Source organism: Bombus huntii, chromosome 6, assembly GCF_024542735.1.
Source record: "Bombus huntii isolate Logan2020A chromosome 6, iyBomHunt1.1, whole genome shotgun sequence".
In the NCBI taxonomy this organism is placed as follows: Eukaryota; Metazoa; Arthropoda; class Insecta; order Hymenoptera; family Apidae; genus Bombus; species Bombus huntii.
The window spans coordinates 11,573,506-11,586,832 of NC_066243.1; the positions used below are offsets into that span (position 1 = coordinate 11,573,506).

Below are 13,327 nucleotides of genomic sequence, written 5' to 3' on the forward strand. Positions count from 1 at the left end.
TATAAGTATTAGCTAGAAATAGATAACTAAATAAATATTTTGATCTTTTTGATAGATTTATTTTTAAAATATTAATATCTTTAATTTATTATATTGTGCAATTTTAACCAATCACGTAGCCTGTTGGTGGAGATTATTATACATAAGTAAGAGTGCATTCTATATATTGACATATATTCTAGGGTAACGAATAACGACAAGTACCTCGTAGGTTCTGTCCGAATAAAAAGGTAAAGGTGTAGTACTTTAAATTCATATTACGATTTTAACAGTATTATTTATCTTTTTTTGTATCTCGACAAGTTTTTATCATGTTTTATTCTGTTTATTACATCTTATGTAATAAACGTAACCTATATTACATAAGAGAAATCTTGTATAGCATTTCCTTTATTTAGAAATTTGAATCTATATGTTAAACAATTTTCGTTATTGACTTTGTTTCTTGTCATTTATCATTTTATCATTTTTTCATTTAAAGTTAAATATGCATTTTATATTCGATTTGTTAAGGAAAAATGCTTATCCAGAGAGTCATTGCAAGTGTACCAAAAGTTATCAAACGTGACATTGGTATTCTTGCACCAGCACTTCAAAAAGCAACGGATCCTATACAACAACTTTTCTTAGACAAAATACGCGAATATTCTGCAAAAAGCGCGTAAGTAAAAATAAAATATCTCAACACAAGTGTCCTAATATCAATTTATGTCTTAATATCAATCCATAAATTTAGTGGTGGAAAGTTAGTTGATGCTACTCCTGAACTTGAAAAAGAGAGGAAATCTGAGCTTGATAGAATTCGGAAACAATATGATATAAAGGGTGATCCAAAAAACTTCCCAAAATTTAAATTTGAAGGTATGCTCATTACTTAAATTATTAATAGGAGTATATATAGTATTTTATATTATATTAAACAAGTTGAAAGTCTTGCAATTATAAAGTATTATAAAACATGAAAGATCTTTTCTTTCAGCTCCAGTAGTGGAAAAATGAATATATTACATAACTCTTTACAAGTATATATAAAACTAGAATATTAAAATTGTTATACTTGATAAATAGTTGTAGAAATATATGTATATGTAAAATTATAAATATAAGGTTAAACTTTATTTTCCTTAATATTGCTTAAATTAGATATAATCACAGTAAAAACATATAAATTACTTTGAATCTACAAGAACTTTTGTATTCTGGATAATTTCTAACAATGTTTTCATATTAGATTTTATGGCCACAGATTTACAGATCTTCATAAACTTCTCTATTTCACTTTTAGGAATCAAAGTTTTAAAGTTACCAGAACAAGAACAAAGTTCGTTCATATTTTCCCTCTTAACTTCATTACATTTACAACATTGTAAATCTTGCAACATGTAAGCCATACTTTTATGATCTAACATGTCCATCAAAAGGAACTCTATTTCATCATTGTCATAGTCCATTTTACAAAGAGGACATTTCCATATGTACCTGTACAAACAGTAGTATTATGTACTAGAATACAAATAGCTTTTATAATATTGTGCATTACCTATCCCGATCCATGGTACAAAAGTTATCTTTGCAAAGATCGATGTCCCTTGTGTGATTACATACTTTACAAATAATTTCAGGCACAACTAAAGAAATGCACGGATCTTTCCAATCAACTAGATCGCTGAAACTGCCAACTCTAATTAGCTTTAACATGTTTGTTCGCAAATAGTATACTTCATTTTCAACTTCTGCATCCAGAGATAAAACCTGATATTAAAATTAATTTTTATTTACTTTCCTCGTAAAATAATCCTAACATATTCGTATTCGTGTTTAAATACCTTACAAACTGATTTTATTAACTCCAATGCTGGATTAATTTTCTTACTGTCTTTACCATCTAAATCTAAGTTTGGACATTCTTCAATTGTTAATGTTTTTTCTGGAAGATTTTTATGTATTTTCTGTACAATTCTATAACATAATTGAATAAAATATGTCAATCAAGTTCTTCATATAATGATAAAGTAAAACAATTATACTTACTGGAATAGTTTTTGGGACATATCTCCCTTTATCAGTTTTTTAGCAAATTCTGCGGTATTCTCAAGTGATCCTAATCCAAGTTGTGCAGTTGTGCAGTTGTGTGATAATTGACTTAAATTATTTAAGTTCCTAGGCCTTACAGTAGTATTCAATTCATTTTCCAATATGAACTGATAAATTGCATGGAAGTATCCCGCTATTATAGCAGTAAAGCTTGATTGACATGCAGCTTCTTTGGGGAGACACTCCATTAAATTCCAATTCATTACTATTTCAGGCTTAATAACAGAGAAAATCCAATGAAAATATCACAAATAGAAAACAAAAAAAGAATTGTATGTTTTAGTAAACACTTACCTCGCCGTCATTCTCATCTTCAGCATTTTCACTATTTGTATCCGTAGTATTCTCTATATCTTTCGGTAATTTTCCTTTTATACCTCCATAATTATGCTGTTAATTTATACAAATGTTTTTATATATTAAAGTATGCCATTTATTATTATATTGAAAGAATTGAAATTTTACTTACTACATCAAGCCATGTTAAATACTCCCAACACTGTTCAAAAGTTATTTCAATACTGTGGAATAGTTCTTTATCGCGTATTGTTTGAACAACGAATTCCATATAGTTTAATGCATCACTCATTGTCCTTTTCTTGGTACAAATGATGATTTTATTAAAATTGGCAAAAATAATTATGGATCCCAGATTTTTAAATTCTGCTAATAACTGCGCGAATAATTTTTTCATATAGGTATGCAAAGTTCTTTTCAAAGCAGGATCGTAAAGTAAAGAACTGGGTGAACGTAACCATCTAAGAAGTATAAATTTACGAATTACAAAAAAAACAGGTGTAACATTGGTATAGAGATGTCCGTGCTTACCTGTAAAAATGAATAATTTGATAATCTGCAAATATATTTTTATGAACTGATACATCTAGCAACCATGTGTTTACCATATTTCGCAATATTCTAAAAGCAGGACTGCAAAGAACAGTTTCGTCGTAATTAGGAATTATATTTGTCATGCCATCATGTGTTGCCATATCCTATGGAAAAATTTGAGTTACATATAAATATATTCTTATACGCTTTCTAACACGTTCTTTTTCTAAATTATATACTTGAACAGATGTCTGTTGTTGAGTGTGGAATGCGACAAAATTACTAGTTCCATCAATATCGTGAATATGGTGATGCTGTAATAATGTATTTACTGCTAAACTTTCTATCTCCAATTCAATACAAACACTAGAATAAGTTCCGGCATTATTTGCAGCAGAATGTAAACTTTCTTCATAATCTGTCAATAATCTGTAATTGATTACATATATTAAGATAATGGTAGTAATTCAAATTTCATGTTTAAGCGTAAATGCAACCTGTTATCATCATTTTCACTGCCACCCAAGTCTGGTTTCTCTGTTGGAGAACACCATAATACAAAGTTATTCTTTTGCAAATGTCTTGCAAAAAATATGTCTGCACCAAAAACAATAGGATCCGCAGGAATATTTCCAATTGGCACATGAAGGAATCTACATTGTTCTGTCATTAATTCATAAATTTGCTGGCTCTTAAGGTAATGACGTAACATCGTTTTTGCACCAACTTTCTGCCACTCCAGTGTATTGTATAAAGTTTCAATATCTTGTACATAGGTGCTAATTAGAGGAAAGTCATTAAGTAATGGCATGTGAGTTACTAATGTCGTTTTATCTAAGGTAAAAACGTAAAATAGAAAAATAAAATAAATGACAAAAATTTAATGAAAAATTTTTGCATATAAATCTAAATAAAATGTACCTAAAGCTGTCTGAATAATAAATATTGTTGCACCATGTCCCTCGTTTTTATATGTAGTTATAACTGCTTGTAAAATACGACAGACTTGTTGAAAGTTTGTTTCAAATTTTAATTCGAATCGCATCGACTCTGGTAAAAATGTTACTTTGTCTTCCCCATTTGTGGATATACTGCAAAAGAATTACTTTAGAATCATTTTCACAGACTAGTAAAAGCATAACTCAGATTTTGTAAATTATACACTGTATCCCGTTCTTGAATGTACAACGTGTTCATATTAGGCATCTGATTTGACGAAACAGAATCCAAAACAAATATATGAGCTCTTTTAGTTGCATTTAAAAACAGTCCCCATAAAGCTCTTTGATGGTTTGAACTCCAATGATGATATAAGAAAATATAATTAGTTTGATTAAGCTGAAATAAAACAGATATTCTTTTAGACCAAAGAAAAAATTACAAGTTAAAATACCATTACATTTTTAAGATATGATTGCACAGCAACACTCTTGTATTCTAACTGATCTAGGGCAAATGTATCTGCACCATCTGCCATGGTCCGTGCTGCCTTAGGATCAACTGTACAAACGCATCCTAATTGAAGAATAGCTCTAAACTCTAGTGACATTTGAGTTTCATAAATTCCTTCAATTTCTGGTCTACTCATATCTTCTAAAAGCTCCCTATGAGCAAATTAAAATAATTTAGATAATTAAATATAAAATATCATCAAAAAATTTAAAGGATGAAACTCACTGACTGTATAATTGAAACTGTGTTTCCGGCACAGTATATTGATATAAATTATATATAGGTCGAGATCGTGGAAGAACTTTCTTGCTTTCTTTCCAAGATACTTTTTTACCTGGTTCTGGATTAGGTTTAGGTTTACGAGTATTTACATAAAATATACGAGGTATTATAAGACGCAATTGATGTAAATCTCTATCGACTAATACCCATAATCGATATAAACCAGGCTTGTTTGTTGGTGATATCTAAACCGATAAATTAATTATTTAAATCATTTAATACAATTATTGAATTTTAATTATTGTTGTTAAAAAAGAACATTTTTCTTACTTGAATAATTTGCCATGGATTCATAAGCAATTTTCTTTGAGTTCGCTTGAAAAAACCACCCAATGTAGATGTATTGGTATCTCTTGCAACACCCCAAGAAACTTCATCTCCATCATTATTAGAACGCTTACTCTTCTTGCTCTTCTGATATTCAGCCCTTTGCTTAGCTTGATGAGCCCATTTCTGTTTGTGGAATTCCAACCATTTTAATCTTTCTTCCTTTGTTGTTCCCATTGGTGGTGGTGAACCTAGAACTTCTTTCCAACTTTTATTTGCATTTTCTGCTTCGTTTCCTTCTAAAAATTGTCGTTTTCTTTTATTAACAATTGGCAATGACTGCTTAGAAGTTGAGGGTTTCCCGGCGATATCCTCTATATCGCATGTTTCAGATGATTCTATATCTTGGTTGCCAATATTTTTTTCTTTATCTTTAGGCATCATGGTAAACATATCAGTAATCTTTTTTTGTTTATGCGTTGCACTTTTTTCCATTACTCTTTTATGCAACCAGTCCGGGTGCTTCACTCTAGGAACCGGATTGGATAACTAAAAAAGAATTATTCTCCTATTATTATATTTAAATTAAGAAGTTTCAAATATCTAGATAAATAAAATAAATACTCCTTGCATTGCTGCTGGAATTGTAATAATTTTTTGAATAGCACTTCCGAGTCTTTCAATATAATAACTCCAATCTAAAATATCCCGTATGTCGTCGCTTTGTAAACTAGAATCTTTTAACCATTTTCGTAAATAATATTTTCTTATTGCAGGTTCCGATTGAAATATTGCTAATGGTATTGCCCTAATTGTATAACGAAATATGTAATTTTATTGTCATACAATTTTCTTCATACAGAAGCAAAACTTCATCCCTACCGTTCTGTAACTGGTGCGCCTTGAGGTTTATTAGCAATAATGTATTTACATGCTAAGCCAGCATCTTTAATCATTTGATCACCTAAAAATTCTGCTAATCTTTTAGCAGTAGAAATAGACGTTGACTTTTGACTTCCATAATCCTCCAATTTTCGTGACATTGATTTGTTTTCGGATATAAGTTCAAATAATTCCGAATCTGGCATATCTGCACACTATAAAGATTTATATATTTAGTTATTAATATGTTACATGTAACAGAATCAACAATATTGGATATTTACTTTGCTATAAAGAATATCAAGCCAATAATCTGCATCTTTAGCTACTGACGCATAGCACTCTTCTAATGTGCTACCTTTTAAGAAAGATTCGAATACGGACGTCTGAAAAACTTTTATTAGCTGAAGTTCACCTCTTCGTTTTACTTCAAAACCTTTCAGTTCAGCCAAAGAACCGTCGAAGTTAAAGACTGCATATCGTTTTTTTAATTTTTTTCCTTCTTCTTTCGCTGCAGGTAATACCATAGCTAAATAAGGACCATCCACTTCAAAAAATATAGAGTTTTCACTCCTAATTTTATACGTAAGATTTTTAGGATCGACGAGTTCATGGTATACGTCATTAGTAAACTGATCCTATAAATAATATGAAAATGATACAAAAAAAGAGCTCTAGTTAATAAAAAAATGTCGTTGCAATGCTGATTTACCTTCACCATAAAATTAAGAACAGCATTCGGATATGATACTACCAATTTTTTTTTCTTTGGGTGAGTAGTATGAACAACAACATTATCAGGAAAAGATGCTGGTAGAACGCACCAGATTCCATCCGTATCTAATTCTAAAGGTCGGCCAACTTGTTCGATAATTTCTCTAGCTCTCATAATAATGTGTGCTCCCGTGTAACATACTATGCCACCCATCTCCATACTAAACCATCGAGACCTAACATATCGAACATTGTATTAATAATTTTAAATATAAGAAAAGATAAACATACATACCCTTTTCTCATAACGTATCCATAGAAGGAATTTAAGATACATTTGTGTGCCAGTTGTAATGAATCATATAGTACTTCTCGATTTTTAGCAGATTTAATATCAGCAGCATCTCCTTTTGCTACGGCTGCCGCCACCTCTTGTTTAGCTACTTTAGTAAGCGCCTTGTATTCATATCTCCTATCTCTAAACGCTCGTACAGTGTCAACATAAAATGAATTCTCTTTTTGGCAAATCGTTTGTGTTCTTTCTTCCATGCTAGTAATCTTAACTTTCTTGTAAGCTTTCTTACAGTATTCTGTGAGTCGTTTCTTCTCATACGATACTTGTTCCTCTTTAGATAATTCATGATATGCCCTACGAGCTCCGCCTGGGAATTGCGATGGAAATTTTTCATTTTCAAGTTGTTGCTGCATTCGTTGATATTCACTTAAAGTTGCAGTAACTGAAATCAAGTAAAAATATGTTTGTATGTAAGAATAAACAAATTTGACAAATATTATTTACGCATCTTGTTGTCTTACAATATTCTCCTCTCCACATCCACTCCATTTTTCTTTGACAAAGTGCTCCTGGTTTATTATAATTACATGCAGCACATACAGTTTCATCGACCATCGCAGATGGTTGAAGACGATTGGTTAAAATAATATTTGGATACATAGCACCGACATCTAAGTGATATATTACAGGGTTCTCTAATCTCAGTGGTTGATTTCTTAAACCTTCCAATTTCACTGTAATTTCTTCAACCACTTCCTCAAAATTTGTAACCATTTCCATGGGCACTTTTTCTTCTTCTTGTATAGCATGCTTTAATGCAGATTCAACGCCATTTATTAATTCTTCTACTGCACTTGGTACTATTTTAAAACGACAAGGAATATCGGCTCTGAAAACACCAGATTCTAAAGCTTCAACATGTCCTCCAACATATGTTTCTTGATCCAATAAATGACCATCTTTCGTAAATTTGTTGAATTCCTGCTCCTGTTTGTTAGGAAATATAATGTTAGCTTGAAAAGCTTGCACCATTAAGAGGGATTCACATAATGTACCAGATCCCTTTCTAAGTACCTGTAAATGGAGAAATATAATTTATATCATCTTTACTATAGCTTGTTATATAACTTACTTCATCTGGTTCCATAGGAATAATGGTACACAGAGCAAATATGAAAGGATGAACATATTTATAGTAAAGATAGTACGTTGCAACCGCATCAGAAACTGAATAATTTGCGAGAGTCTCTGGGTCCTCAGACGCCAATCTACACATATCTTCGGGATCCAGTTCCACTGGATTATATCTAAGCTTTGCCTTTGCTACAGCTTTTAAATTCTGAGAACCTACAGGAAGGTACGAATCGCGCCTGACCCAACTGCAATGAAAATTATATATTGGAAAAAGCTCTTTATGCAATCGTTCCTTTTGCAATTCTATATGATAGTTTCAATAAATTTAGTTTTATATATTGCAGTACCATAAACAGTCCATATGCATGGCTGGTCTACTGCTGTAAACTCCATCACGATTTTTAGAAAAACCAATTCTGTCTTTCATATCCATGTTATGAAAAGCTGCTCTAGTCTCTACAAATGGCCAATCGAAAAAATCACCGTTGTATGTTACGAATATATGTGGTCGAATATCGTTTATGTGATCGAAAAATCTTTTTATTGTGGCCTTTTCATTAGGTTCGTTGAAAACTGTAAAAAATCCCTCAAACTCCGGTTTTGGGGTATACTCAAAATTTTCGATATCATTTGCAATTATTTCTCTATTTGTTATTAAATACCCCTGAAAATGTAAATATGTATAAAATACACTTAAAGCGTCAAGTAAGTATTAAAATAAGACATTTTTCATACCTGTCCATCAATCATATATGAGATCATCATAATTTGGTCAGTATCAGCATCTGGAAATTTCAGAGGAAGTTTTGTAGTTTCAATATCATATGCCAACACAATTGGATCAGGTGGTTCAATAAGATCATCTCTCTTTGTAATTGTTGGTACATCATTTCCTCTTGTTTTCACAGAATACCAGTTACCACAACAAATTTTCATGTCTATGGAGACACGAACATGATGTGGTACATCGTATTCTCTGTAGAAATATATGCACGCCGTTAACATAAATATTATACTCAACATCAACAAGTGAAAGTATATTACCTGATATCAAGAATATTATCCATAAAATCTATGGTTTGCTTCTTAATATCTCCTGTACCCTGTTCTGTATTTAGTACATCTGATAACATGTTTGAATAATAGGTATTATGTTTTTCACGTTCCTTATTTAACTTTACAGCTTTCATAATACCACGCCTGACTTTATTCAAGTCCACAGTATTAATAAAAGAAATTTTTAAATATTTCTGTTTTAAACCAATGAGGTGATTTGACTAAAAAGAGATAATAGAGAATTATCAGTTTCAACATTTTTTATACCTACTTTTAATTCTATCATACCAGATCAAGATCTTCTTTATAAATAGTCTGTACTTTATGTATTAAATTAGTATATTTTTTATTTAAACCAGTAGAAACTTCCTCATATGTATCCTTTTTGCATAAAATATAAAAATATGGATTATAGGGATAGGAAATTTTAAATCTAGTACAGTCTTCTTCTAAAAAATAATAGTCCACACCACTCATTAATCTTTTATCATTTTCCATAATTTCTGTCTATAAAAAAGTAAAATAATTTGAGGAACAAATACAAAGCAATTCATAATATTTTATATGGTTTTTATACTTACTGCATGCATATTGATAAGAAATCCTGTTCTTTCCTTCGTATCAGTTACTCTATGAAAACCATATAAACCATCTATTCTTATATTTTCATTAACTTCATTTACCCTGTTGCCCCCTGAAATCTCTCTAAAGAAATGTAAAAAGAGTGAATAAATTACAAAAATACTAGTAATCCATAATATAGTTTAAATTACAATTTAATTACCCTGATGCATTTCCTTCTTGACTTTGATTATTCCCTGTATTTTCCTTAAACGGTCGAAATTTCCCTGTATTTTGTAAACTTGTCATTCTGTACGATAATCAATTACGTAAACTATAAGCAGCTTTAATTATAAACTTTAATTATAAACAACAAGGCACTGTGTTACTCGAAATATATGTGTACAGGTTGTAATTTGCCCGCCAATAGATCTTATGGGTCTATACATATGTGTGTAATAAGATAGAGAATAAGAAGAGAATATTTCTAATAAAAATACATAATATGTAAGTTGAATAACAATAAAAATTATACTTGTTTTTGTATATAATATACTTTTACATTTATTTAAATTAATTAATCCATATTTTCAAGTAATACATATGTAAGTATATATGATATTACAATTTTAGTTGAAAGCCATCTTTCAAAAATCAATCTCATCATTTCTTTTATTCCTTTCTTTGCTCTGAAAATTTACAACAAATTTTTAAATATCCTAAAGATTAGACTTTTTATATATAAATTCAGCCAATTGTAATATATTATGTTAGCATTATGAGAAATTTACTAGAGGTATGATCTACGAGCGCAAGGAAAAGTCCCGAGACTTATCGATTTGGAAAAAGGAACGAAATTGTAGGTGGCTCCACGACAGTAATGCGGTTCGACAACAATCGTTAAGTGACTTGACTTCGCAATTTAAGTGAACGTACAGAGATATAAATAAATGAGAAAATTAGATACACAAGAGGCCTGGGGTGCCGAAAGCTTAGAAGCGCAATTAGAAGCCGCTCGAGATGGTCTTCGGGGACTCGATCGAAGTATTCGAAAGATTTTGGGCCGGGATCTCCCTGATGGAGAAAACGGCCCGCTACAACCACCACCCAGGTTAAATTCTGAATAATTTATTTCCAAATATCCTTAAATCATCATAGCAAAATGCTATTTCATAAAATATACATCTTGCCTAATAGTTCAATAATCTTTGAATGAAACACTGTTGTCTACAAACATAACCTATTTCATTTCGATAGTTTCCACTTTATTAAATTATACGTGATCTCATTGTATTTACTTACGTATCGTAGTAATGTTGTAATGAGAGCTTTATTTGCTTAAGTGCACGATACATAATTACCAAACTTGGTAATGATAAATATTCGTTCTACTTAACTATGTAACCTTATTAAAATAGGAAAGGAAGACTATGTGTATATTTATTGAAATATTCTTCTGCATTTATAATTTCAATAGATTATCACAAAAGAGACCATTGCAAGAGGATAGAAGGCGTGTTGTTTCTGATTTTGTCAACAATGAACTACCTGGTGGAAAAAGGAGATGGCAAGGTTCAAATGGTGAACCAAAAACAGTTTTCAGTCGGTTAAGTGCACGTGTTCCTTCTAATAATGACGATAGTGCTGATGAAGATGATAATGTTATTAAGGTAGAATTCTATAACAATTTGCTCATTCTTACCGATATATTGTTTTATGTATTATTATTGAATGGGTATTTTAGCCAGCAGTGTCTTCGAGAGTGATAGCAACACCAAGAGAGATTCCATCTAGACAGGAAGTTATTAGACGGGAAAGAATAGATGAACGTAGCAGACAAAGGAATAAACGAATGTTTGGTGCCCTTTTAGGAACATTACAGAAATTTCGGCAAGAAGAAACTAAACTGAAAGCAAAGGTATATTTCTCTACTTGATACGAGAAAAAATTTTTTTTCATATTTCTGAAAATAACAATCCTTTGTAGGAAGATAAAAAAGCAGAAGTAGAGGCAAGAGTAGAAGAAGCCAGAAGGAGAGAAAAGGAAGAATTACGACGAGAAAGACAACAATTATTCTTATCGCGTAAACGGCAACTAGCAGAAGTCCGAGCACTAGAGGCAAAATTGGCGCGCAGCCGACAATTTCAAGATTGGCGCGCGGCGCAATTACCACTTGCTTCGTTTATAAAAACGCGTGCCCAACCTCCTATTTATTACGTACCAAAGCGTAAACACCCACAAACTGATATTCTACTAGGGCAATCTGCGAAAGAACTTCATGGTACGCACTTCGATAAAGAGCCTTAAGTATAAATTTTAAATAAAAGGAATTATAATATGCATTTGTTTTATATTACAGAGGAGATCGAAAGAAGAGAGAAGGTATTGATCGATGAGCTGGAAGCTATAGAATTGCAAGTAGGTCTCGGAAAACATCAACAAAATTTTGATGGATCCGCAACGTTAAATGCAACAGCTGAAGTTCCACAATCGACGGAAGAAGGAGAAGAGAATCGTGATCCAAATCCAGAGAAGAACTTAGAATCAGAGAATAACGAACCGGCTGATGTTCCCATGAAATCCGACAAAGATGAAAATTACGAAAACACGAATGATATTGAAAAGAAGGAGGAAGTAAAGGTAGACGAAGCAAAAGATGAAAATAATGGCTAGTATTAAATGTACTTACAATAATTGTACATATTACGTACATTGAATGGTCCAACGAAGGAGAAGATGTTTTTCTTACACAACACTTTACATGTATGAATGAATTTTACAATTTTCAAAGGAAACATTTCACTTTTTACTTGTCATCATATAGATATAAATTCATTCCCTTCATCGAATTACATGCTCATTTTGTCATCATTCGTCAAGTAGCAAACATTATTCAGATTTTTCTTAGATGTAAGAAGAAACACTATGATCCGGAATGTAGTTGCATTTCATTGGAACCAATATTTTTTAAATGTTATATATTTGTATCATGGCTGTTGTAGAATATTATTTAAGTAATTACCATCTTGTAAGTAGGACGAAAACCTTGAGAAATAAGTCGATAAATGACGATAAACAGTCGTAAATTGAATCGATACATTTATAGTTTGGGAAACATTATGTAAAATAGTCCGCTCATTGTTTTCTTCGTATCAGCATCTGTCTTTTAATACGTATGTGAAGAAGAGAAGCATTGAATAAGTGATTTAATGCTTTATGTGTATGGTAGAATAAAATATAAATTCCAATTTCGAGCATATCTGTTGGTAACATAGTATAATTCAAATACTTACGAAAATTTGTATATTTGTGTTTCCTTCCTTTTTTTTCTTTTTTTTTTTTTTTGTTGTACACACCATATGTATGATACACATTAATTATGATGGATAAAAAGTCGATAACTTTTTTCCATAGCAATATTAGTAGATACTTGTTACATAAAATCAATTTGAATTTATTATCTTAAGAAAGATAACTTTTCTTTTGTTTTTATTAAATAAGAGATAAACAAATTTTTGAATTACATGTATTTTTAAATAAATTAAAGATGAACGAGATCCTTCTATGTACATGTCCATTTCGTCTTTAGTTAAGTTCTGTTACATATTCGATTAAAATTTTACTATTGATCGAATTTACAATATAACTATTAATAACTTTTAAACCGTTTAAATTTGCCTGAATCGAATACGTAGTATAAATCTACGTGAGATAATCGTCTTTAAAGTACTTTGCATACTGTTGCATTTTTCGGGCAAT

General features: G+C 30.9%; 3 protein-coding genes across 4 annotated transcripts; 2 read left to right on the forward strand and 1 right to left on the reverse strand.

Annotated features, from left to right (window-relative positions):
- Positions 1-114: 114 nt before the first annotated feature.
- LOC126866456 (ATP synthase-coupling factor 6, mitochondrial-like) lies at positions 115-7,316 on the forward strand. Of its 2 annotated transcripts, none has more exons than XM_050620052.1 (4): positions 115-230; positions 514-661; positions 737-861; positions 7,155-7,316. In XM_050620052.1, the coding sequence occupies exons 2-4, from the start codon at positions 519-521 to the stop codon at positions 7,163-7,165; spliced, it is 279 nt and encodes a 92-aa protein (XP_050476009.1). In that variant the 5' UTR covers positions 115-230; positions 514-518; the 3' UTR covers positions 7,166-7,316. The 2 variants fall into 2 exon arrangements, with proteins under 2 accessions (XP_050476009.1, XP_050476008.1); XM_050620051.1 differs by lacking the exon at positions 7,155-7,316 and adding an exon at positions 980-1,128.
- Positions 1,095-10,145, reverse strand: LOC126866434 (DNA polymerase epsilon catalytic subunit 1). The gene is made up of 27 exons (XM_050619997.1): positions 9,792-10,145; positions 9,589-9,712; positions 9,296-9,514; positions 8,996-9,228; positions 8,687-8,927; positions 8,299-8,615; positions 7,950-8,196; positions 7,339-7,891; positions 6,818-7,259; positions 6,521-6,758; positions 6,093-6,446; positions 5,809-6,023; positions 5,551-5,734; positions 4,930-5,475; positions 4,603-4,844; positions 4,325-4,529; positions 4,088-4,263; positions 3,847-4,016; positions 3,423-3,759; positions 3,165-3,354; positions 2,923-3,089; positions 2,564-2,852; positions 2,389-2,484; positions 2,032-2,309; positions 1,827-1,959; positions 1,541-1,752; positions 1,095-1,479 (listed from the first exon to the last, which is right to left on the reverse strand). Exons 1-27 carry the CDS (start codon positions 9,875-9,877, stop codon positions 1,170-1,172), a joined length of 6,804 nt encoding a protein of 2,267 aa, XP_050475954.1. The 5' UTR covers positions 9,878-10,145; the 3' UTR covers positions 1,095-1,169.
- A 231-nt stretch (positions 10,146-10,376) lies between these two features.
- LOC126866448 (pinin) lies at positions 10,377-13,125 on the forward strand. The gene is made up of 5 exons (XM_050620041.1): positions 10,377-10,679; positions 11,046-11,238; positions 11,313-11,486; positions 11,555-11,849; positions 11,928-13,125. The coding sequence occupies exons 1-5, from the start codon at positions 10,519-10,521 to the stop codon at positions 12,239-12,241; spliced, it is 1,137 nt and encodes a 378-aa protein (XP_050475998.1). The 5' UTR covers positions 10,377-10,518; the 3' UTR covers positions 12,242-13,125.
- The last annotated feature ends 202 nt before the right edge of the window (positions 13,126-13,327 follow it).